The sequence below is a fragment of the Cyphellophora europaea genome (assembly GCF_000365145.1).
Source record: "Cyphellophora europaea CBS 101466 unplaced genomic scaffold supercont1.3, whole genome shotgun sequence".
NCBI lineage: Eukaryota > Fungi > Ascomycota > Eurotiomycetes > Chaetothyriales > Cyphellophoraceae > Cyphellophora > Cyphellophora europaea.
The window spans coordinates 1,360,104-1,380,917 of NW_008481809.1; the positions used below are offsets into that span (position 1 = coordinate 1,360,104).

General features: G+C 54.8%; 6 protein-coding genes across 6 annotated transcripts; 3 read left to right on the top strand and 3 right to left on the bottom strand.

The window, feature by feature from the left end:
• Positions 1-276: 276 nt before the first annotated feature.
• Positions 277-3,799, bottom strand: HMPREF1541_03406 (uncharacterized protein; the record flags this gene model as incomplete). The annotated part of the gene is made up of 3 exons (XM_008717757.1): positions 277-1,344; positions 1,391-2,758; positions 2,807-3,799. The coding sequence occupies 3 exons, from the start codon at positions 3,797-3,799 to the stop codon at positions 277-279; spliced, it is 3,429 nt and encodes a 1,142-aa protein (XP_008715979.1).
• Positions 3,800-4,369: 570 nt separating this feature from the next.
• On the top strand, positions 4,370-6,179 carry HMPREF1541_03407 (uncharacterized protein; the record flags this gene model as incomplete). Its single annotated transcript, XM_008717758.1, has 2 exons — positions 4,370-4,439; positions 4,495-6,179. The coding sequence occupies 2 exons, from the start codon at positions 4,370-4,372 to the stop codon at positions 6,177-6,179; spliced, it is 1,755 nt and encodes a 584-aa protein (XP_008715980.1).
• Positions 6,180-6,911: 732 nt separating this feature from the next.
• HMPREF1541_03408 (uncharacterized protein) lies at positions 6,912-9,356 on the bottom strand (the record flags this gene model as incomplete). The annotated part of the gene is made up of 1 exon (XM_008717759.1): positions 6,912-9,356. The coding sequence occupies one exon, from the start codon at positions 9,354-9,356 to the stop codon at positions 6,912-6,914; it is 2,445 nt and encodes an 814-aa protein (XP_008715981.1).
• Positions 9,357-11,344: 1,988 nt separating this feature from the next.
• HMPREF1541_03409 (uncharacterized protein) lies at positions 11,345-14,784 on the top strand (the record flags this gene model as incomplete). Its single annotated transcript, XM_008717760.1, has 4 exons — positions 11,345-11,667; positions 11,748-12,302; positions 12,352-12,918; positions 12,966-14,784. The coding sequence occupies 4 exons, from the start codon at positions 11,345-11,347 to the stop codon at positions 14,782-14,784; spliced, it is 3,264 nt and encodes a 1,087-aa protein (XP_008715982.1).
• A 1,603-nt stretch (positions 14,785-16,387) lies between these two features.
• HMPREF1541_03410 (uncharacterized protein) lies at positions 16,388-17,564 on the top strand (the record flags this gene model as incomplete). Its single annotated transcript, XM_008717761.1, has 2 exons — positions 16,388-16,446; positions 16,505-17,564. The coding sequence occupies 2 exons, from the start codon at positions 16,388-16,390 to the stop codon at positions 17,562-17,564; spliced, it is 1,119 nt and encodes a 372-aa protein (XP_008715983.1).
• A 234-nt stretch (positions 17,565-17,798) lies between these two features.
• HMPREF1541_03411 (uncharacterized protein) lies at positions 17,799-20,378 on the bottom strand (the record flags this gene model as incomplete). The annotated part of the gene is made up of 2 exons (XM_008717762.1): positions 17,799-20,205; positions 20,257-20,378. 2 exons carry the CDS (start codon positions 20,376-20,378, stop codon positions 17,799-17,801), a joined length of 2,529 nt encoding a protein of 842 aa, XP_008715984.1.
• Between the last annotated feature and the right edge of the window lie 436 nt (positions 20,379-20,814).

A 20,814-nucleotide genomic window follows, 5' to 3' on the forward strand; every position in this document is an offset into this window, starting at 1 on the left:
CCTGGTGTTATCGATAACGGGCACTTGATTCTTTCACGTGGAGATGTATTGGATGTCGTGCCATCTCACCGACATATCCGTCTTCAAACATAACGACTTGTTCACTATTCTTGTGAGACCTGCATGATATAATTTGCTACTCCGTGCCAGAGTCTCGCTTGAAACGCTCAGTACATAGATGGACACGCACAAAACTCATCCTTTGCTACGCCATCTGACTCTGTCCGCATCACCATCGTCGTCCCATCACACCGTCTGCACGCTGCTGGGGCAACTTCACCATACAATCATCCTAACAACGTCGTTGTACTGGATGTTGTAAGATTCTAGGGTTCGGTCATCATCGCTCAACGGCTGATCTGCCGAGAACAACGCCTGCTGGGCAGGCGGAATCCTGTTGTAGCCACGGATCTTGTCCTTCACGGCCCTGATTGTATAGGAACGTAAGACGTCTATAGAGATGACTTCGCTTCTCAGCTCGCCGATGCGCCACGTCACCAAAATAGGCATCATGCCATCCGAGTCAGGTTGCACAGTGTGGCGACGGCCCGTGACTAGGTAGACAATCGCTCCGTCTTTGATGCGGCATGATTCGAGGGTCGAGTCATTCTCCAACTCCTTGCCATCGAACAACAGCTTCTGAGAATGATGGGGAATGTCTTCCAGTGCCTCGATCTCGTTCTTGAGCATCTGTATAGTGTCGGAGAGCTTGAAGTGGATCTTGCATGATCTGCCACCCACATGCTTCACCTCAATGTGTGCCACTGAGTGCTGTCCTGGTTTTGTATTTCCTTTTGTGAATTGGCCGTCATGTGCGGAAGATTGGTGCGCCTCGAAATTGGCGGGTAATGTCTTGTTTGTAGAGTTTATTTCCCTCTGCAAATTTGAGCTCAACCTGTGCTTCATCCTACCGAACATTGATCTCGTCTTTGGTGGAGGGGGAGGTGGCTTGGAGAAGCCGGCGTTCGCCGTCCTTGTAGGCCTATGCGCCGATTGCTGTTCTCGACCATATGTGACGCCGGAGTGATCGGACTCACCAGGAGTCGGGACACTCCTGGCTCGTACTTGTGGTTGCGCTTGTATGAAACTGTCCGCAGACTCGGAGCTCGAAGTTGCAACGCCGGTTGCTGTGCCCTTGTTTGAAAATGCGCTTTCCTCTCGGTTTCGGAGCACTGGGTCGTTTACTGGGTCCCCGGCTGGCAAAGGCTCGGACTCGCCCCTATTCGGAGCCTGAAATCCGTCGCTGCCAGGCTCGACCTCATTGTTGCCGGAATGTCGCCAGGCGTTGGGCAGTGCCATCTCGCCATTTTGTTGGTCGGGGTGAATTACGAGGTATTCAACAGCCTGAAGGCGTTAATTAACTTCTGCCAAAGTATTTCTAGTGACTTACCTTATCAGCATCAAAGTCAGCTGTTTTCAATGCATTCAGAGACTCGGGGCCGCTGAATCCCATAGCAGTTAGTTGCTCAACCAAAGCGTCGGTCTGCCCAGGGGCAGTGCTAGCTTCCCGACCCGAGACTGCGTGTAATTGCTCAACTCCCCCATGTTCAGCATATTCCGCGGGCAGCCTCCAGGCAGGCGGCCTAGCCCGCTCATAGGATGTTCTCTTGACTGACTCTTCCACTGGCTCGGACTGGCGCGTTCCCTGCTCCTCGGAGAGTCTTACACGAGACGCGTATGATCCGTGACTGCTCGGTGATTCTCCGAAGTCTTCTGTGGTATCGTCGCCATGGACTCGCTGAAGTACCGGCCTCGCTGTCATGTCGTCTCCCGTATCACCTGGAGTGGCTTTTGTTTCTGGCTCGGCCATATCAGGATGTTGGATGGTACGAGATTCCAGACCGGGAAGCTGTCCTCGTTGGCCATGAGGCAGCTCTTCTACTTGTGGTCCTTTCTGTGTTCGGGATTGCTGCTGCTCCGCTATTCTCTCTTCTCTGAGATGAGTTTCACGTATCATCTCTGCTGGTGTATCATACTGATCTGACAGTGTATCAGCGGAGGTAGCGTCGTGGTTCTGCGTCGCTCGGTGCCGATCATTTTTTAGTCGACTCTCGTTGTTGATGTGCTGTAATGGTGCATTAGACCCTGACGCATCCGCTTGTCTCTCTCTCGCTCCCTGGGTAACTTCGCTTCCGGACTGAAGATCAACGGGATGATCTTTCTCGACTTCTTCTGGCCTTTCCCCGTCCTCACTCGGGGGGCCCTGGTTTCGTGAGGAGTTGGGATTCGTCATGCAGAGGATATCAGTACTTGCTGATGCTTGGGATACCTTTGGGCTCAAGGCTTCCACCTTTCCCAACGAAGAGCTAGATTCTGTTTCGGCAATTGTAGTCAACCTCTGTTCGGAAACCTCTGATATCGGCGGTGAAGAGTAGAACATCGTGGTCATGTCTGGATCACCTCCCCCAATATGATCTTGCTCTTGATCTCGATCGCAGCAGAAGTCATAATACATCTGCCCCTCGAAATCGAGAATGAGACTAACCAGTTCCGTTGCAGTAGGTCGATTCTCGTGAGCATGGTCACACATATCTTGAACGAGATCAAGTACTTGGTGATCATCGTTATCGGGTGATAGCTCTTTGAGATGATTCACCCATAGGTCAGTGCCTTCTGGGTTGTCACGAACATAAGTGCCGCCGGTACCGTGGTTGGCGAAGAAAGTACGCATTTCGGGCACTCTTTTGCCACCTAAAACGGTGCACATCTCTAGAAAGACGCACCCTAATGACCAGATATCAGCCGAAGTGTTTCGTGTCTAGCCATTGGTTAGCGCGGAGTCCGGGTGGCCCATACGACTACGTACCTCGTGCATTGCCACTTCTGGGGCGCAGTATGCTTTGGTGAAAGCCTGTCGGTTGGTACCAATAGTGGTCCCACGTGAATCATCCGCCCAACTTCTTGAAGTCCCGAAGTCCGTCAGTAGCACTCGACCACCTTTCACCAAGATGTTTTGAGGTTTGATGTCTTTGTGTCGAATTCGCTGCTGATGCAGATACTCGACCGCAGTGGCAAGGCAGCCAAAAAATCGCCGTAATCTAATGATTTGGTCCGGAATCTCATGTCTGGAAGCCAGTAAATAAGTATGCAGATCCATATCAGCGACCGGAGTCATGATAAGGCCCACAAACTTCCGGTCAGTGTATGAGCCGATCAATCTGACCAGGTGCCGATGGGACAGAGCCTTGAACGTAGTCAGCTCGTTCTCAAACATCTGGATGGCAACCTGGTCTTTCTTGAAGGACCTGCCGCGGGGAATGCGCTTCCGAGCGAAGCTCTGCAGGCTTAGTCGACTGAAGACATGGTCGACGGTACCAAAACCACCACTCCCAAGATCCCTGTGCAAATGGAAATGGACATCCGCGTTACCGTCAATGTTACAGTGGGCACCCCCTGGACGTTCTAGATCGATCGCCTGCTCGGAGAGCACCTTATTCTGATGGGCGATGAAATGGGCACGCTTGGAGCCTCTGATTACCCGAGGCAAGTTCTCTTCTGAGTAAGGCAAGGCGATGTCGGAGAGTCCTTCATTCACAAAGCCATCTATTGCCTCTGGACAGCCAATTATGTGCAGTATGACCAGGGTTCGAGGTCTTTTGCCCCACTCGTGGAATCTGTTGGACTCGCACCAATGGGTGACGTGCGTATATTGTGTATCACTCAATATACCACCTTGGTGTAGCGCGCCTGCCAATGAGGCTGGTATGACTTTGCCTATACCTTCAAAAAGGCGAGCCCTTCGCGAGGCTAGATCGTCTTTGGGTTCGAGGGTAGGCCCAGTGCCATTTTGCGATTGCATGGCTGATAAAGTAACTCATCACAGGCTCGATGGGCGCGGAACAGCCAGGAAAGAATACGACTGCTGGAGTCAGCCTGAGAGACAGTAGGTTCACACGCTGAGACTCTGTACCAATCCGGAGAACCGTAGCTCAACGCGCTGGCGGGGTGGAGGCAAGCGACGATCGCTTCTCGACAGCTGTGTTGCTACAGCAGTTCTTCATGCTGCCTAACATAGACTCATGAAGATAGGGGCAAGTGCGATCGCAGTCCACAAGGCGGCTGCAGTCAATATTGTAACTGCTGCGCCCCGCATGAAGTCGAGATGCGCTTGACTGGTTTCAGATGCTCCGGCGCTTACGGAGTTCCAGAGCGGGTTTGGCCCCAACTCGAGCGCCTCAATCCTACAACATCGAGCCTTGTTGCCGACTTTACTTCTCAGCACCCATTGTGTTCATTGTAGCACAGACGGGTATCTTTTCTATCTACGAGAGGAGAGAAACCACCGATGCGCGAGCTGAGGAAGCTCCGACTGCCCCGCTCTTGCTAAGCTTTGTTTGCCGCCTGAATCAGGCGAACAGGGTTTCCTCCAATGGACCCGGTCTCGGCTACTGGCATCGGGTTGAGTGTTGTTTCGCTCGCTTTGCAGGTCTTCTCGGGCTGTCTGAGAGGCATGTTCCTATGATATTTACACGGCATGCACTTACCGGATTTCAGGGTATCAGATCTTCACGGAGGTTGCTGATCTGCCCGCAAATTACCAGCATCTACGGACCAGACTGAGAATCGAGCAGAGCCGACATCTTAATTGGGGAGAACAGATTGGCCTCCTGGAAGATTCACTTCAGTTGCCTAGCCAGGTGCTCCGCCTGCACCGCAACTTGGTGCTTGATGTCCTCCTCGAAGTGAGCCAGGCTTTTGCATCTGCCTTGCGCATTGCCGGCAAGTACGAGGATCTCGGTGTCCCTGATCTGCAGATTTCGAAAGGTTCCTCGCCGAAGCAGACCAGGTTTCTCGAGCGAGCCAAGAGTCTCTGGCGAGCTAGTGGCCAGGCGGCGTCGCAACTCCAATGGGCCATGATCAAGCATGAGGACTTTGAGGCGTTGATCGTGCGCCTGGTCGGCTACAATGATGCCATGGAGTCGATCCTCGACAGATCCGCCCTCGAAGACCTGCGCATCATGCAAGAAAGGTCGAATTTATTGCTGCTACAGCTGACCGAGGAGATATCACATCTTCATACTCTGACCGAAGCACTTGACATCAAACCACCTCCCGCAACAGCTGTAACGAACGTCACCTTCCAAAGCTTGACCTTTGGGGGACCTGCCAGTTCAGCTGTACAGGTCAGCTCTTTGGCCGCATTCAAAATCCAGAACATCAGTGCTCCTGCGAACTTCAATGGGAGTGATCTTTACATCCAACACGGCCTCTCTGATATTGCTGACCCCGACCACGACAAAGATCGGACAATGACGGTGCTGGACGGCAAGCAAGTCTTCGTTGAGTGGCGTACGCTTGTGAATGCGAATATTTCTATCGATGACAAGCACATTCTCGAGACTCGACTGGCCAAGTTGGCGCTTTTGCTCAGCAGAGAAGACAAGCCCGTGGAGTTCCGCTCACCACGCTCCGCGGGCTACTGTAAGAGAGAGATTGAGGACGGCATTCAATACGGCCTAGTCTACGAAGTACCTTCGCTCGGCAACGCCTGGGTCGGCATAGACACGCTGAGAGACGCCTTCGCATATAGTCTACGGCCCACGCTCACAACACGCATCCGTCTCGCCAACAGCATGGTCGAGTCCCTCCTGTATCTCCACGCGGTCAACTGGCTACACAAGGGTTTCCGAAGCGACAACATCATATTCGCGTCCCCAGTAGCCGGAAGCATCGGCAGCCACGAGGTCCTGGCAAGCCCTCTGATTTCTGGCTTTGACTTCTCTCGCCCAGACACGTCAGATGAGATTACCGTCAAGAGCACATCGCAGGCGCGTCACGACTACTACAAGCACCCGCAACTGCTGCACCACTCGACTGCTAGGTCTCAAAAGTCCCACGACATCTACGCCCTGGGCATCGTTCTCATTGAGCTCGCGCTCTGGTCCCCGATCGAGACCATTATGGCCACAATCTTGGGGAAGCCATTGACGACATCACGAATTCCTCATATTCGGGAGCGCCTCCTGATCGCACCGTACGGCGACTTCGCCGACGCGCTCGCAGCGGTCGCAGCACAAGCGGGCGAAGTGTATGCCAGCGTCGCCAGACGGTGTATCGAAGGCGGTCCATCTCTCGGCATCGACACCAACGCAAACCAGGCAGACCCGGTCGTCGCTGCCACCCTTCAACGTGTCTTCTATGACGACGTATACTTGCAGTTGAAGTCGATACGCGTCTAGCTAGCTGCCTGGAACCCCTGTTGGAAGTCAACCTCCAGCCTCCTCTATCAGGGTCTATAGGATATATAGCTCGGGCCTCTCACCCCAACCATGTCAGCCCTTTCACAAGTTTCCTCTCACCTTCGTGACACCCCCGCCGAATCGCGCCCGTTCTAGCCTTTCAAACGTGGCAAAACCTACACCTTCTCTATCGAATATATCTAACCTTTCACCTGGTAAGCAAGGACCATCAGCTATTGATGAAGAGACGTTAACAGACGCCGCCCGACGCATTGCACGCGTCACCATCGCCCATTACCAATGCGAGGGCCGCAAAGCATCTCAAAAAGTCTCAGCCCCCACGCCAGAGGTCCCCCGGCGTTCCTCGCTAACCCTTGCATGGACCCCTCCCACCCCCCCGGGCAAGCGGCCCGCAGCGCCGGGTGGAGCTGGTCCGCTTGAGCCAGGGACGGCACGGGCTTCGGTTTCGGCATCTTCCGCGCCTAGTGGCGGGCGACTTTTGTTCACTTGCGAGTGCTTGCACAGGGGTGTGAACCATATCGAAACTCAAGGGTCGTCGCCTTTTCAGTCCGTCCCTCTTATAGAGCAGAATTCTGGGCAAATTGTAGATACGAAAGCAGTCGTGATTTCGGTACGTAGTGGTCGGTAGTGCACATACGGTATAGAGTCTCTCCCTCTACAAGCCATCCCAAAACCAGCCCCCACCCACGCCCCCCGCGAGCGACACAACACTCACGCCACGATCTTCCACCTCGTCCTCGGCGCCGTCCTCGCATTGATCTTATAACTCCGATGCCTCTCGCGATGCGCCGCCGTCCAATGCAAATTCGGCTCATAGTCGTCCACGCCCCGATAGCGCCCCAGATTCATGCCCGTGACTTTGACGACCTTGCCCGGCGCGACGGGGACTTTGTACTCGACGGGCCAGGCCTCGAGGATCCACCAGCGCGGGCTCTTCTCCAGCTGGTCGTTCAGGTCCTGCATGGCGTCGTAGAAGTCTTCGGTCTGCTCGGGCGTCCAGTCCTCGTCGGTCTGGCTCTTGAGGTGGTACAGGCGCTCGCCCTGTGCGTCGTAGCGGTCGATGGGCACGAGTTTGCCGCGGCGGATCGCCTTGGGCGGTAAGTTTGATTCGTACTTCTCGAGGAAGGAGGGTGGGGGTCCGTGGTCTGGCGTGGGGAGGCGCGAGTAGCGCGGCCAGAGCGTGTGGATGTCGAGGCCGAATTCGGCGAGTTTCTTGGTCTTGAAGATGATGCCCGTGTCGCATTCGAAGCACTGCCGGATCATCCAGCGGAGCGGGATCTGAGCGAGTTTGTGTCGCTCGTCGTTGGCGACGGCGCCGCCGCCCACGTCTGAGTGGCAGCCGGCGAACCAGACTTCGTAGACGTCCGTCTCGAAGGGGGCTTCTTGCTCGCGGAGGATTTCGTACTCTTCGTCCGTGACGTTGGGGTGGTAGTCGGCGCCGTATTTCTTGTCGATTGCCCACCGTGGTGACACGCTGTTCTCGTCCTGGGAGGTCGGAGGCTGATTCTGCGGCGAGTCAGGCTCCAGAATGTCGTCCAGGTCTCTGGTTTCATAACGGCAGACCTTAAACTTGGCGCGCCGTTCATCGAGAGCCATGGCGTGCCGGAAGTACCGTGCTTTGTTGGTCGGAGTGGTGCTCAATGGCAATCGTCGAGGGATGAAGCCCACACTGGCAACGCTGTCGAAACATCCCAGATAGTATACATTGATGTCGATACAGAAAGCGGCTTTAAAGAGCCGGCTTTGCCGCCAGCCCTCTCGGGTATCGTCCGCGTAGAACTCATACGCAAATGGGATTTGCTGGATGTTGCGAGGTGGGAGCAGCCCGACCTTGTGAACCATGCCGGCCAAGCAGCGAGCGGTGTACGCGCCTCGAGAGAAGCCAAAGATGCAGATCCGGTCACCTTCTTTGTAGCTATGCATTAAGAAGTGGTATGCGTCTCGGACATGAAGGCCCAGCTCTGACCCTACGGCCATGTCGAGTGCGGCTGAGAAGCCGGTGTTCAGGCCGCCCTTGTTGTAAGTGCCAATTCCTGCCTGATAGTACGACACTTGACGCGGGTCGTCTTTCTTAAGAGCGCTGATGAGATGGACGATGTTGCTGTTGTCATTGTCAAACTTGTCGCCAGTGCCGTCCAAACAGACAATGATGGTGCGGCCGGAATTGTGCTCGGAGGACGAGCTGTCTTTGACAGCACGAATATTCTTTGGCAGGTGGATGGGACCGGTGTTGGTCTCCTTCTTGGACTCCTCTTCGGGCGGCTGTGGGGTTGGTGCTCTCTGGAACGGCGGCCCGTTCTCAGGTGACTGTAGCGGGTAGACCTGTCGGCGCCACAGCCCGACAGCCTTGCGAGCTAGATCCTCATTTCTCGATTGCTCACTTAGCACCTGCGCTGGGCCTTGCGGGTCCAGGTTATCCTCCGATGGTGACGCCGGTGAGACGTGTAGCGCGGGAACGCTGGCCTTTGACTGGAGAGGATAGCCGTGGCGGCGGTGTGACTGGGGACCATCTGCGGTCTGGTCTTCGGGCGTATTCACAGGACGCTGCTTATCGGTCTTCGCGAAGTTGGTCTCTGTCACCGAGGGCAGCTCAATTGCTGGTCGCTTTAGGTTCGCAGTGCTTGCCGGTGATTGAAGAGGATAGCCCTGACGACGGGCGGCGCCACGCTCGATGGCTATAGGCCGAGATTCGATGTTGTCTGTAGACTCGCTCTGCCCACGCCTTGAATCGTTCTTTGTTTCCAACGACTGCGGTGTTAGAGGACGGTTCAAGTCAGCCATGCTGGCCGGTGACTGCAAGGGATATACATGACGGCGAAGTGCCTTGCTACTGTGCAGGATTTGACTCTGCCCCGACAATGTGGTGGAGATGCCACTATTGGGATCTACAGCATCATCGTTCGGAATTTTCGATTGCGGTGTGGCAGGATTCTTCAGGTCCACAATACTGGCTGGCGATTGCAGTGGATACATGGTACGCCGCAAGGTCTTGACACTTCCTACAGGAGAATCGCGTTTGTGATGCTCAATTGGGGAAGTCTTCTCATCAGGTATGGCCTCTCGGTCAGGTGATGATGGCGGCGAAGGTGACGCTCGTAGATTCGAGATACTGGCTGGCATCTGCAGAGGGTAGATGTGGCGTCGGTGCAGCTTCATCTTTGCCACATTTGGCTCTTGTGTACGATTTGGAGCGGAGTCCTGGCCCCGATCGGATGCTGCCTCTCCCTCAACCGAGGACGGCGGGGACGGAGAGCTCCTCTGAACTCGGCTGCTCGCCGGATTCTGCAAAGGATACATCCGACGACGTAGAGGGTTGTTTACCTCCTCAAAAGTTGCATGTATTGGTGAATGTCCTGGGACAGCGGTCTCGGCGTCCGACAGAATCGGCGAAGTGGTCGAACCATTCGAGTGGATCGTCGTGGACCGCGCCGGGCACCTCTCCATGCCGGAGGGAGCATCTTGAGAGAAGGAAGCCCCATCAGCAGCACCGGTGCTCGAGTAGGACCCTGTGGGTAATGCTGTAGCATGGTTGGTTGACAGATACAGTGCAGCAGAGTCAGCTGCAGATTGCTGCAAAGGGTATGCGCCGCGCTTCCAGCTGCTGGGTGGCGGAGCAGCTACCACTGGTGCTTCTGATGATTCACCATGGACCGGGGTCGAGGCTTCAGGCTCGCCCAGCGGAGGGCTTGGTGCGCCTATGGAGGAGGGAGCCCGTTCAGAAGATTCAGAAGCCTCTTCGTGGAGTCGTTGACTGCCTTGGGTTCTCCTCAAAGATCGTGTTGTCGTTCCAGTTCGCTCAGGTTCCGGTACATAGGTAGATGCTTCTGCATGCCCCTCCTCTGGTCCTGCAGAAGATGACAGAGGGTTGAGCTTAAGCTTGGTGACGGAAGATTCCGTTGGAGATGGGGCAGCCTCCGCAGACTGTGGCGGCGGTGGCCAGCTGGGTGCATTCTCTGAGTGCGATGCGATTGAATATCGCTTCATTGAATTCTCTGTAGTTGTCCCGGTCGTTGAGGGCTGAGTAGCTTGAGCATCCTTGAGACTCGGGCCTGGTGGTCGACTTGGTGCTGGGCTGGAGCCTTTAGTTGAGCCCTGCAATGGATATCTGGCTCGGGACCAAGTACGGTGTTCAGAGACATCCATCTTGCGTGCAGGTGTCTCTTTCTCGGTAGAAGGTCTGCAGAGGAAGCAACAGAATTTTGAGAGTCCCATGGGTGGAACTAGGTCTCAGGACAAGAGGCGAAGATTCATCATCGGAGGTTTCGGGCTGGGATGGTGCGTAAAGAGGCCCGAGCAGTGACCATCTTGACCGGATGAAGAACGATTTGCACATGGGACGTGCATGCTCAGAGGCTCTTAGCAGGCAAGGGGCTGGAGCGGGGGTCGACGGATGATTGCCCTGTCTGTGATCAGAGCTGCAGCTCGCCGGAGCTTGTGAGGGCCTGCGTACGTCACGTCGTGCCATTGGTGAGATGCAGATCGGATGTGGACGAGCGGTCAATGAGAAATGTGGCACCGTACGGAGCTACCAGAGATGTGCGGGCCCCGTCAGACATCAGATGGACCTGTGGTGAAGAAGATGATGAAAATCCCAACTAGCTGCTCGGCAATTGGGCGACAAGGATGCCCTTGTCAACACGACCAAATCTCGATTCGGGTCGATTGGCGACGGTCGCCTCCGGTTTTAGGTCAAACCTTGCAGCCACCTTGCTGGTTTGGTGTGGTCCCCACCGACACCGTCGACTCTGTTTGTCTGCCGTGCAGCTTAGGTTCTGGTCGATAACGAATCTCGGGCGTTGCACGACTCCTCGCTTCTCCGCCCTTTGTGGTCGTGCCACGTACAGCTGTCAGCCTATCACTCCGAGGGTGACGATCTCACACAATGACGCGAGAGGCTCCAGTACGCTGCAGGACGAGCTGGCAAGATGGCTGGTCAGCACAAGCAAACCGTCACGGCGTGATTGAAAAGAATCGCTGGGGTTTGGTGCACTGCAGTCCGGGCATATAGCATTTCCTCTCCCACGCACATCTTCCCAACCCTACTCCTCGATCTATCCCTTGAAGACAGATCAGTCGCCAAGATGGTTTCATTACTATTCACAGCTATCATTGTCATAGCGACAGCTCTAGCCTTCACTTTCAAGATGCCAGGTCCGCTGGGCAAAGTTCTGGAAATGGCCCGCCGAGCTGCTCCCACGGCGCCGGACGGCAAGACGGATGAGCATGCTGCGGGAGGGGCGTCGGATGAGAAGACATCTATTCTATACGACCTGCTGCATTTGGGCAGAACCAACAGAAGGACATTGTATCAAGCGTTCAACACCCTCGCTGCCGGAGAGCCGCTTGACGACAAAAAATGGCTACTCGAGAAGGGTGTATCCATGCTTCAAGGCCTACCTCCGAATAGCGGGCTCAGTGCTCGCGTTTCCGGTGGCTTCATCAAGATGCTATGGCACGACCTCCCTCAGTAAGTAATCCACTCCTACGAAAGCCTGAGCGGATTCCGAAACCATGGCCTGGAACGGTTGCTGATATGTGTGATACTAGTCCACCTCCTGCACTGGCGGGACCCGAGAACCGCTATAGACGGCATGACGGTGGAGGCAACAACCACTGGGATCCTGAGATGGGCAAAGCCGGCACCCCATACTGTCGGAGCGTTGCACCAGGCAAGGCTACGGGCCCTAATCTTCCGGACCCAGAGCTGGTCTTCGAAAAGCTTCTGAAACGTACCGGCGCTTTTAGACCGCATCCATCCGGACTAAACCGACTGTTCTTTTCCTTCGCCACTATTGTCATCCATGAGTGCTTCCAAACCAACCGAAAGAAGCAATGGATCAACGAAACATCCAGCTACGTCGACCTCAGCACTCTATACGGCAATACAGGCGAGGAGCAGAAGAGAGTCCGAACATATGAGAATGGCATGATCTATCCGGACTCGGTTGCATCAGAACGCATTATGCTGATGCCGCCCGGGGTCATTGCGGTTCTGCTGATGTTCTCACGTAATCACAACGAGATTGCATATTCGCTGTGGTCTGTCAACGAGCAGAGCAAGTATGGCGACTGGGAGGACTTGACAGAGGAGCAAAAGAAATGGTAAGTTGTCTCGTGAGTTGCGACACTTTCGCTAATAGCTGTTCTTCAGGCAAGATGAAGATATCTTTCAAATTGCTCGAAACATCAACGTTGGCTTCTTTGCCTCGGTCGTCCTCAAGGACTATGTTGCAGCCATCTTGAACACCCCACGAGCCAACTCGGAATGGTCTCTTGATCTCGGCGGCGAAATCAAATTACGCGGCGACCGTGTTGAACGTGGCGCTGGCAACGTCGTCTCCGTCGAATTTGCCGTTCTTTACCACTGGCATGCTGCTCTCAGTGCGGCTGACGGAGACTGGATGGAGGACATGCTCCGATCAAATCTTCCTGATCTGAAATCAATTGATGACATGACACCCGAGCTCTTCGCCCAGGTTGTGAAACAAGAAGGTCACCGACTTATGTCGACACCACCAAAGGAGTGGACCTTCGACGGCCTGAAGCGAGGACCTGATGGAAGGTTCAGCGATGCTGACCTCGGTAAGATCCTGAAAGACTGTGTCGAAGAACCCGCCCACGCCTTTGGTGCCCATGGCACACCCGCAAGTCTGAAAGTCGTAGATATCTTGGGACAGCTGCAAGCCCGCGGCGTGTTCAATGTCTGCACCTTGAACGAGTAAGTAGTCAAATTGTGGCTTTGTGCTCGAACTAACGAAGTCGCAGGTTCCGCAAATACCTGAACTTGAAGCCTTATGAGAACTTCCTTCAATGGTGTGAGGATGCAGAAACTGCTCGCACCGCCGAGTTGTTGTATGGCCACATCGACAACATGGAGCTCTATCCAGGCCTACAGGCAGAGTGCACCAAGCCTCCTATGCCTGGTAGTGGTGTGTGTCCCGGTCAGACTACTGGCCGTGGTATTTTGGACGACGCAGTATCACTTGTTCGGGGCGATCGTTTCCTTACCTACGACTTCAACAGCAGTACCCTCACAAACTGGGGTGTGTCAAAGCTCCGCTCCAGTACTGCAGGTGGTGCTTATGGCGGTGTGCTTCCGACCCTGCTCTTCCAAGGACTTCCTGGCGAGTATACTGGCACATCCACCTACGCTCTTCTCCCATTCTACACCCCGAAAGCCGTGCGAGGCATTCTGGAAGGCAACGGTGTAATCCAACAGTATGATCTCCACCGACCCCAACAGAATACCACCAAGATCGTTGGCATCCATACCCAGGATGGGGTCAAGAGGATCTTCGAGGACCGCGACAATTTCCGTGTCATGTATCAAGCTGCCATCAAGAACTGCACTGATGGCCACGACTTCATGATCGGCTGGGACCAGCAACGTCGCCACGATGAACGCTCCAAGCTCCTGCATCATGTCTTCTTCGAGAAAGGGTTCGAAGCCAATGTTGCCCAATTCTTCCGCAACAATGTGCAAAAGCTGATCGAGAAGAACTCTTTATCATACCCTGATGGCCGGCGCTCGATCGACATTGTGCGCGATGTCACCAACGTCACCCCCATACTCTGGCTTGCCGAGCGATTCGCTGTTCCATTGAAGTCCGAGGAAAACCCTCGCGGTCTCATCACCCGCGCCGAGCTCTTCGACATCTACCTCGTCCTTTTCATGTATCAGAGCTTCAACATCCTGCCTCAGAACGAATGGAAGCTCCGCGAAGGCAGCATGAAGGTCGCGCCTCTCCTACGCGGCGTTCTCCACGGCCACCTCTCCACCCAACAGGGCGGCTACAAAGAAGTCTTCGCCGACATCGTGGAGAAAGGCACCGCCTACGAAGTCAAGCCCGACGCCGACCGCCTATACAAGGAACTCGCCAAGTCGGGCCTCCCCGCGGGCGACCTCGTGGGCGACTGCATCGGCATGGGCGCCCCCGTAGCCGGCAACCTCACGCAACAAGCCTCCCTGCTCATCGACCTGTACCTCAGCCCGGGCTACGAGAAATACAAAGCTCGCATCGTCGAGCTGGCCCATCGCGACGACGCCGCCGGCGACAAGGAACTCCTCGGCTTCGTCTACGAAGGCATGCGCCACGCCGGCGTCGTCCCCGGGCTCCCCCGCGTCGCCGCGCAGGACATCACCGTCAAAGACGGCCAGCGCGGGCCCATCCGCATCAAGGCCAACCAGACGGTGCTGATCGCCACGTCGCGCGCCGCCATGGATCCCGTCGCCTACCCGAACCCGGAACTTATCGATCCGCACCGCCCCATCTCGTCGTACACGCTGCTGGGCCACGGCCTGCACTTCTGCTTCGGCGCCCGGCTGGTGGCGCCCAGCCTGGTGTCGACGCTCAAGGAGGTGTTCCGGCTCAAGAACCTGCGGAGGGCGCCAGGGAGGCAGGGGAATTTCAGTACGTTGAATCACCATGTGGCGGGTGTCAATATGCGCGTGTATCTGGATGCGAACTCGAATGAGAGTCCGATTCCGACCACGTTGACGCTGCTTTACGATGGGGAGGAGGAGATGCAGATGAATGGCGTGGCGGATGGGGAGGTTACGAGGATGGCTGCGTCATGGGCTTGAGGGATTTAGGGAGGATGTAGCTCTCCGCCATTTGCGCGGTCTCTGGATGAAAAGTTGGTGTATGGGTTGCTAATGGCTGAGGTATTTGCAGTAAGTAGCTCACTCATGTATGAGATTTTGTGGAACACCCTATGTTTGGACAACTTAATACAGTCCTTCTCGCTGCACATAGATGCTATTTTCCCTCTTGAACAACTGTATAGAGCGTTTATGCTCTCTTGTGGCTCTGTACATCTCGTAGTTCTCTTCTATGCGAAGAGATCGGCACATAAAACGAGACGAGCTAAGTCCGCATATTCCTGATCGAAATTATACTAATCGTCAATCCGCAGAAACTGCGACTCTTTGCCCACGGGTACCATTTTGGAATACTCTCCAGTGCAGATGCGGCGTCTATTGCGCAGCAGAGCTTGAACTTTGGCGCTGGAAGACGGTCACTCGGTTGCCTTGTTGCCTAATCGGGCATGGTGAGATAAGGCAGACAAGGCTATTGTGGCTGCGGCGGCCCCGGCTTTGCCCCCGGGCAGATCGTGACATGGAGATATGTCCACTCAGATGAGGAAGAGCTTCTGATATTTTGCGCAGTCGATTACATCTTTCTAATGATTCTACTACTGGGACCTGACGCAATCCTGCACCGCTTCGGCACTCGGTCTTCAGCACGCGGTTTGGTGTACGATTTCGACCACACCCGGTCTCCTCCCCCCCTGCTTCAGATATAATGGATATCACATCGGGTCTTGAGCTCTCTATTGAAAGCCCATGGCGTTGAGGCCGCAGTAAGCAAAGTCATACATGTCACAAAATGGGTACTGGAACAGAGGTACTATGCGGTGCATCATGGCTTTAGACTGCCTCGAAGTATGACGGACAAGCATATTACGACATGGGTCTCGCAGATAGGGGCGAGCGACGCATACTAGTCTGATCTAGTCTCATTACACTCCTAGGAGACTAGGGATTGATAGAGGATCAACGCTGTGGTGTCTCCAAGGCGGAAGCTTAGATACTGGAGCGACTGGACATTCTTATATAAATAGCTATGGCTGTCTGAACAAGTTTCTCCATGCAACTGTCTCTGCTCATACTAGATTGCGAACTTCACTGCTCACTCTTCACTCACCTGCGTCCGGTGTTGCCCTAGCCTCGTTGCGGCTTTGGGTAGGTAAGGTGTTTCACGGCAGGTGCTAGGTAGTGACTTCCATCCCCACCACTGACTTGCAATCAACAATCTTCTCACGCGTCAAACTTTTCTATCTAGTTGCATCCAGCACACTTGCTCAACTCATTTGCAGTGTAGCAAATGCCGTATCGTTGGCAGCAACTTCACATTTTCAGAGATTGGACGCGATTCTACCTCTTCTTTTTCCTCCTCGACGAGTCCCACCCCCTTCTACACGTTTGCACTCGAGGGCACCTGTTTTTCTGCTCCTTGCCATCGTTTGATGCGCTTACCTCTCGTTGATATTCCTTTTCATCTGATTCTCTGCATTTGAGCTTGGCACTTTCCGAAAGTGCTGAACCCGATCACCTTCACCGAGCTCATCTCGCCACGACTTTCAGCTTGTGTTGCTTCAGCAGCCTCACATCGCGAAGAGACAGAATGGATGTTACCTCTGGTCGAGAGATGGTGGAAGCCACTAATTCGGAGCGCTCCTTGCGGTACGATATACGTTCAACCACTTTCCGTTGACCAATACGTTACTGACTACTGACCCAGCTTCCTCCACTCCCAGCAGTTCGCAGATGTCACGGTCACATGCCACAGCCATACCTGGAAATGCCACAAGGTTAAGCTTGCTGAGAGATCAGACTTCTTCTGTGCCGCTATCTGTGGTAGGTTTGTTGAGGCTCAGAATTCTATCATCGACCTTCCGGACGACGAACCCTGCATCGCTGCAAGAGTCATTCAACATATCTACACCGGCTCCTACCCCAATAAGCTATCCAACGAGTTCGGAACACTCTTCGAGAATGTGAAAGACCTCTACACCATTATTGAGAACGAACATGTTGACAAGGACGGCCAAGGAGGCAGCGGCAGTCTCGCAGCCCCCCAAACCAAGAAGAGAAAGATAGACCCCAGCAAGGCCAGTGATGCTACACTCAATACTAACTCTGCGAACACCGAGAAATCTGGATCTGTTGCAGAGCCGATGACTGATTCTGCCGCATCTAACGTCTGGACGGCTCTCGACTTGAGCATCGCCCTGTACGCTGCTGCCTTCAAGTTTGGCGTGAAACCACTCCAAGAACAAGCCGGTGCAGCATTTCGCAAGAATCTCCTTGAAGAGTTCTCGAGCGGATCCACAGCGGCCATGCAGTTGCACGCTCAAAAGATCGTTCAAGCCGTCTACGATAACACAATGGGCACTGAGCGAATGATTCGAAATAAATTGCTTCATTTTTGTCTGTCGCAGGAAGACGCATCTCCCGCACAAATCGACCAAAGCACTATCAACGACATGATTGCGCGAATCCCCGAATTTGCCGCTGAGATGGCAATGTGCTGTTTGTCAAGCCCCTCGTGGTACTGTCGAAACTGCCAGTCGCGGCAGAAAGTCCTAATACGCCCATGCAGATGCGGCAAGCGGTCCAAGGTCTGCAACGACATCAAGTGCAAGAAGCAATACGTCCAGGATTCCATTTGCGGCGCTTGCGGTACACCAGGCGTTGTTGCTCCGGCGGGATTCTGGTCGGACGTTGGATGGGTATACAAAGCACGTTCCACATGGGAAATTGTCTCATGGAAGGAAGCCTGGACTGGCGACTCGAGCTAGGCGGCAAAGCAATGAGCTACACAGCCGGTCTTGGATGTCAGCAGCTAGCCCCTATTGAGCGAAAGGTCAGAGAGTGTGCTTTCGATGCAGGGGGAAAAACCAGTGCGATGCCATAACATTGCAACGACTGAAGAAGCAAGCATACAAAAGAGGTCTGGCGCACCTTTCTAATTCCAACAGTGCATCTGATAGACACAACACCACCAACACCAACATCTTAGCAGAAAGAGAATATCACAAACTGAGCTCCATCAAACTCGCAAACACATCCCTCTTGTTCCTCATCCTCTCCTTCGGCTCCTTCCCCGCTCCCTCCCCACCTTCAATACCTTGTACAACACCCCCCAACATCTCCCTCTGCCTCTCCAGCCTCTGATACTGATAGCCCGCCACCTCCAACCCCTCCTCGTGCCCATAGTCCAAATGGTGCCCACACCTACGCCACTCGATATCCTCCTTTTTCGCGCCACCCGCACAACAATGCCCCCAGCAATCACCCACACGCTGAATGATACTGCCTCCGCCTTCGACGCCGTACGTGGCATCCAAAACATTCAGCATCGTCGGAATCGCGGCTTCGTGGAACACGCGGTACGAGTCCATGATGGCACTCAGGTAGATCCAGTCCGCGAAATAGCGCCGGGGGATGTAGAACATGTCGCTCCAGCCCTGGCAGAGGAGGTGGGGATTGATGCTGTATTTCCTCCCCCCTTTAGCTCTGCCGCTCCCATCACCATCATCATTGTCATTCGTGTTCGCAGCGTCAAGAGCCGCCATGGCTTTGGGCAGCTGTTCCGGCACGTGCTGCGCGCGGTAGGCGCCCCAGGATTCGCCCTCCCGGGGGTCTGTGTAGCAGCGGTAAGGGGGGTTGGGGGCGTCGGGCAGCCAGGTGCGGTTGTAGTCCATGGCGGAGGCGGGGAATTCGAAGGGGTTGAGCCACATGTCGAAGTGGAAGTAGAGGAGGCCTGTGATGTTGGCGCCCCAGGTTGGGTTGTCGTCGGCGGTGGCGACGCTGGTGTTGGAGGTGGTGCTGGCGGGGTCGGTGCCAATGGCGTTACTGGCGTTGGGCGGGGAGGAGGAGGAGGGGGGAGGGGATGCGTCGAGGATCTGCTGCATGGAGCGCGCGGCGGCGTTGTACGGGTAGAGGCCGTCGATCCAGGCGTCGTGGGTGCGGTTCGAAAAGAAGGGGGTCGGTGGGTTGAGGCCGGCGGCGACGGCGATGGTGGGGTCGGCGGGAGTGTCGGGGAGTGACTCGATTTTGGGGATGCTGAAGTGCAGGGTGTGGAAGAAGGGGCGGTATTTCTCGAGCAGTGGGAAGCGATCCATTCTCTCGAGGGCGTTGTAGCGAACCATGGCGAAGGTGTTTTGAAACGGGGAGGTGATAGGCCCCGATCGGACGGCATCGGACACGGGGGTAGATGGGGGCGCAGCGGAGTCCCAGGCGTGCAGGCCCGCGATTCCGGAGATGGCTAAGCAGGTGGTGATGATGAGGCCGAGTTGGCCGAGGACGCCGGTTGGTGCGAGAGCGGAGAAGACGCCTCGGCTGGAGTCAGAAGAACCAGTCTTCTCATCCATGGGACAAGGTTGTGTGGCGTCGGCTGGCGGAGGTGCGGCTTTTGGTGGAGCGCTGTCCATATACAGCCATGTTGCAGTGAAGACGGTGGCGGTGCCGGGGAATATGAGGAATGAGAAGTCGGCCCCGAAAGCGATGGGCGAAATGTATAGAAGGATCGCGGTTGAGAAGGCTGTCGCGAAGCACTTGATGAGGGCATCGGCGTACTTGTAGACCGCGGTGATCACCAAGCCGTTGAGGACACTGCTGACGATCACCAGAATAGGGCCGATCTGGTTGAAGCCGTGGAAGAAACCGGGTTCATCGGACTTTATCGTCGAGATGATGAAGTGAACAACTGTGTTTATGCACATGCCAAAAGTATACAGAGCCATGTTCTGAGCATGCATCGACGAGTCCTGCGATTTCAGCAAGTGCTGATTGTAGACCCCAGCGACCGCTGAACAGAATGTCTGGAAACCCAAGATTGCATAGGTGTAGATGGGGTACACGGATCCGGTACCAGGGTGGTACTGTGTAACGATCAGTCCGCAGACTTGCAACGCTATGGCAATCCATTGTAATTTTGCAATCTTCGTCCCGAGTGTGAGCATCAGTACCAGTGCCGTGATCAGAGTGATGCCGGACTTGATGAGAGAAATGGTGCCGGGATCTGCTAGTTCGAACAGGACGAAGACGGTGTTATTGATGGTAGCATAGAGGAGAGCCAGGTGGCCGTAACCGATGATCGTCTGGCGGTTGAGCTCTTCTTTACAATGCTTCAAGAAGAGGGACAGTGTTAGCCGCTGGGAATTCCAGGCAGGTCGCTCCAGCTCTTCCAGTGAGACACCCTCCTCTTCTTCTTGGTGCTGACCATCTTCGAGCAGACCTTTGGAGCTGCCATCGACCACCAGAGGTTGACGCTGAGAGCTAGCTCCTTCTTTCAATGGTTCAGAGGCCTCGTGCAACGAGATATAGTCGTCCTGGTTGCGAACTCGTTGCCGACATGATTGGTAGAAGAAAACTGCTGATATCCAGAACTTGAAGAACTCTGATATGGCGACTGAAGAAGAAATTGAGAAGGGATAGCTGCAGCTCTAGTTAGCCAAATGCCTACTTATTCAACAAGGTCCTTCTTACTGTCCATGATTTTGCACAGCCTTGAACAGCACGCCCATACCGACTTGAACACATACGAGCGCCGCCGCAGCCAGGAAGCTGGGACTGACCAGTTGTAACATCGAGTCTCTGAATGGTGCCATAATTGTTGCGGCAAGCAATGAAGAGGAAGCATAGCGAGTCCGAAAAGAAGGGGTATCGTTCTGATCCCGAGCTTGTAGGGCCGATCCAATTGTCGGACGCTTGGGCCGGCTCCCTGCCTGGCCTCGACCACATTGTGGCAATGTCTGACATACCTAAAAATCGAAGAGGTGCAGTGCGCCGCCCTGTCAGGTTTCGTGTTCGCAAGTCATCAATGCAGGGGTTTGCAGCAGCCCCAGCCAGCCTCAGCGCCACGTATCTGAGGTTGGAAAAAGACCATCCACTGTGTGCATTTGAACCCGTGTTTGGCTGATAAGTGACATGACGTTAATGAGTCCAGATGCTGCCATTGCTGTAGGTAGTTCAATTTGAGTTTTGCTGGCGGCGTCGCATACCGAGAGCGTTCGCTGTCACATGAGTTTCATGCAAGGGGTTTCC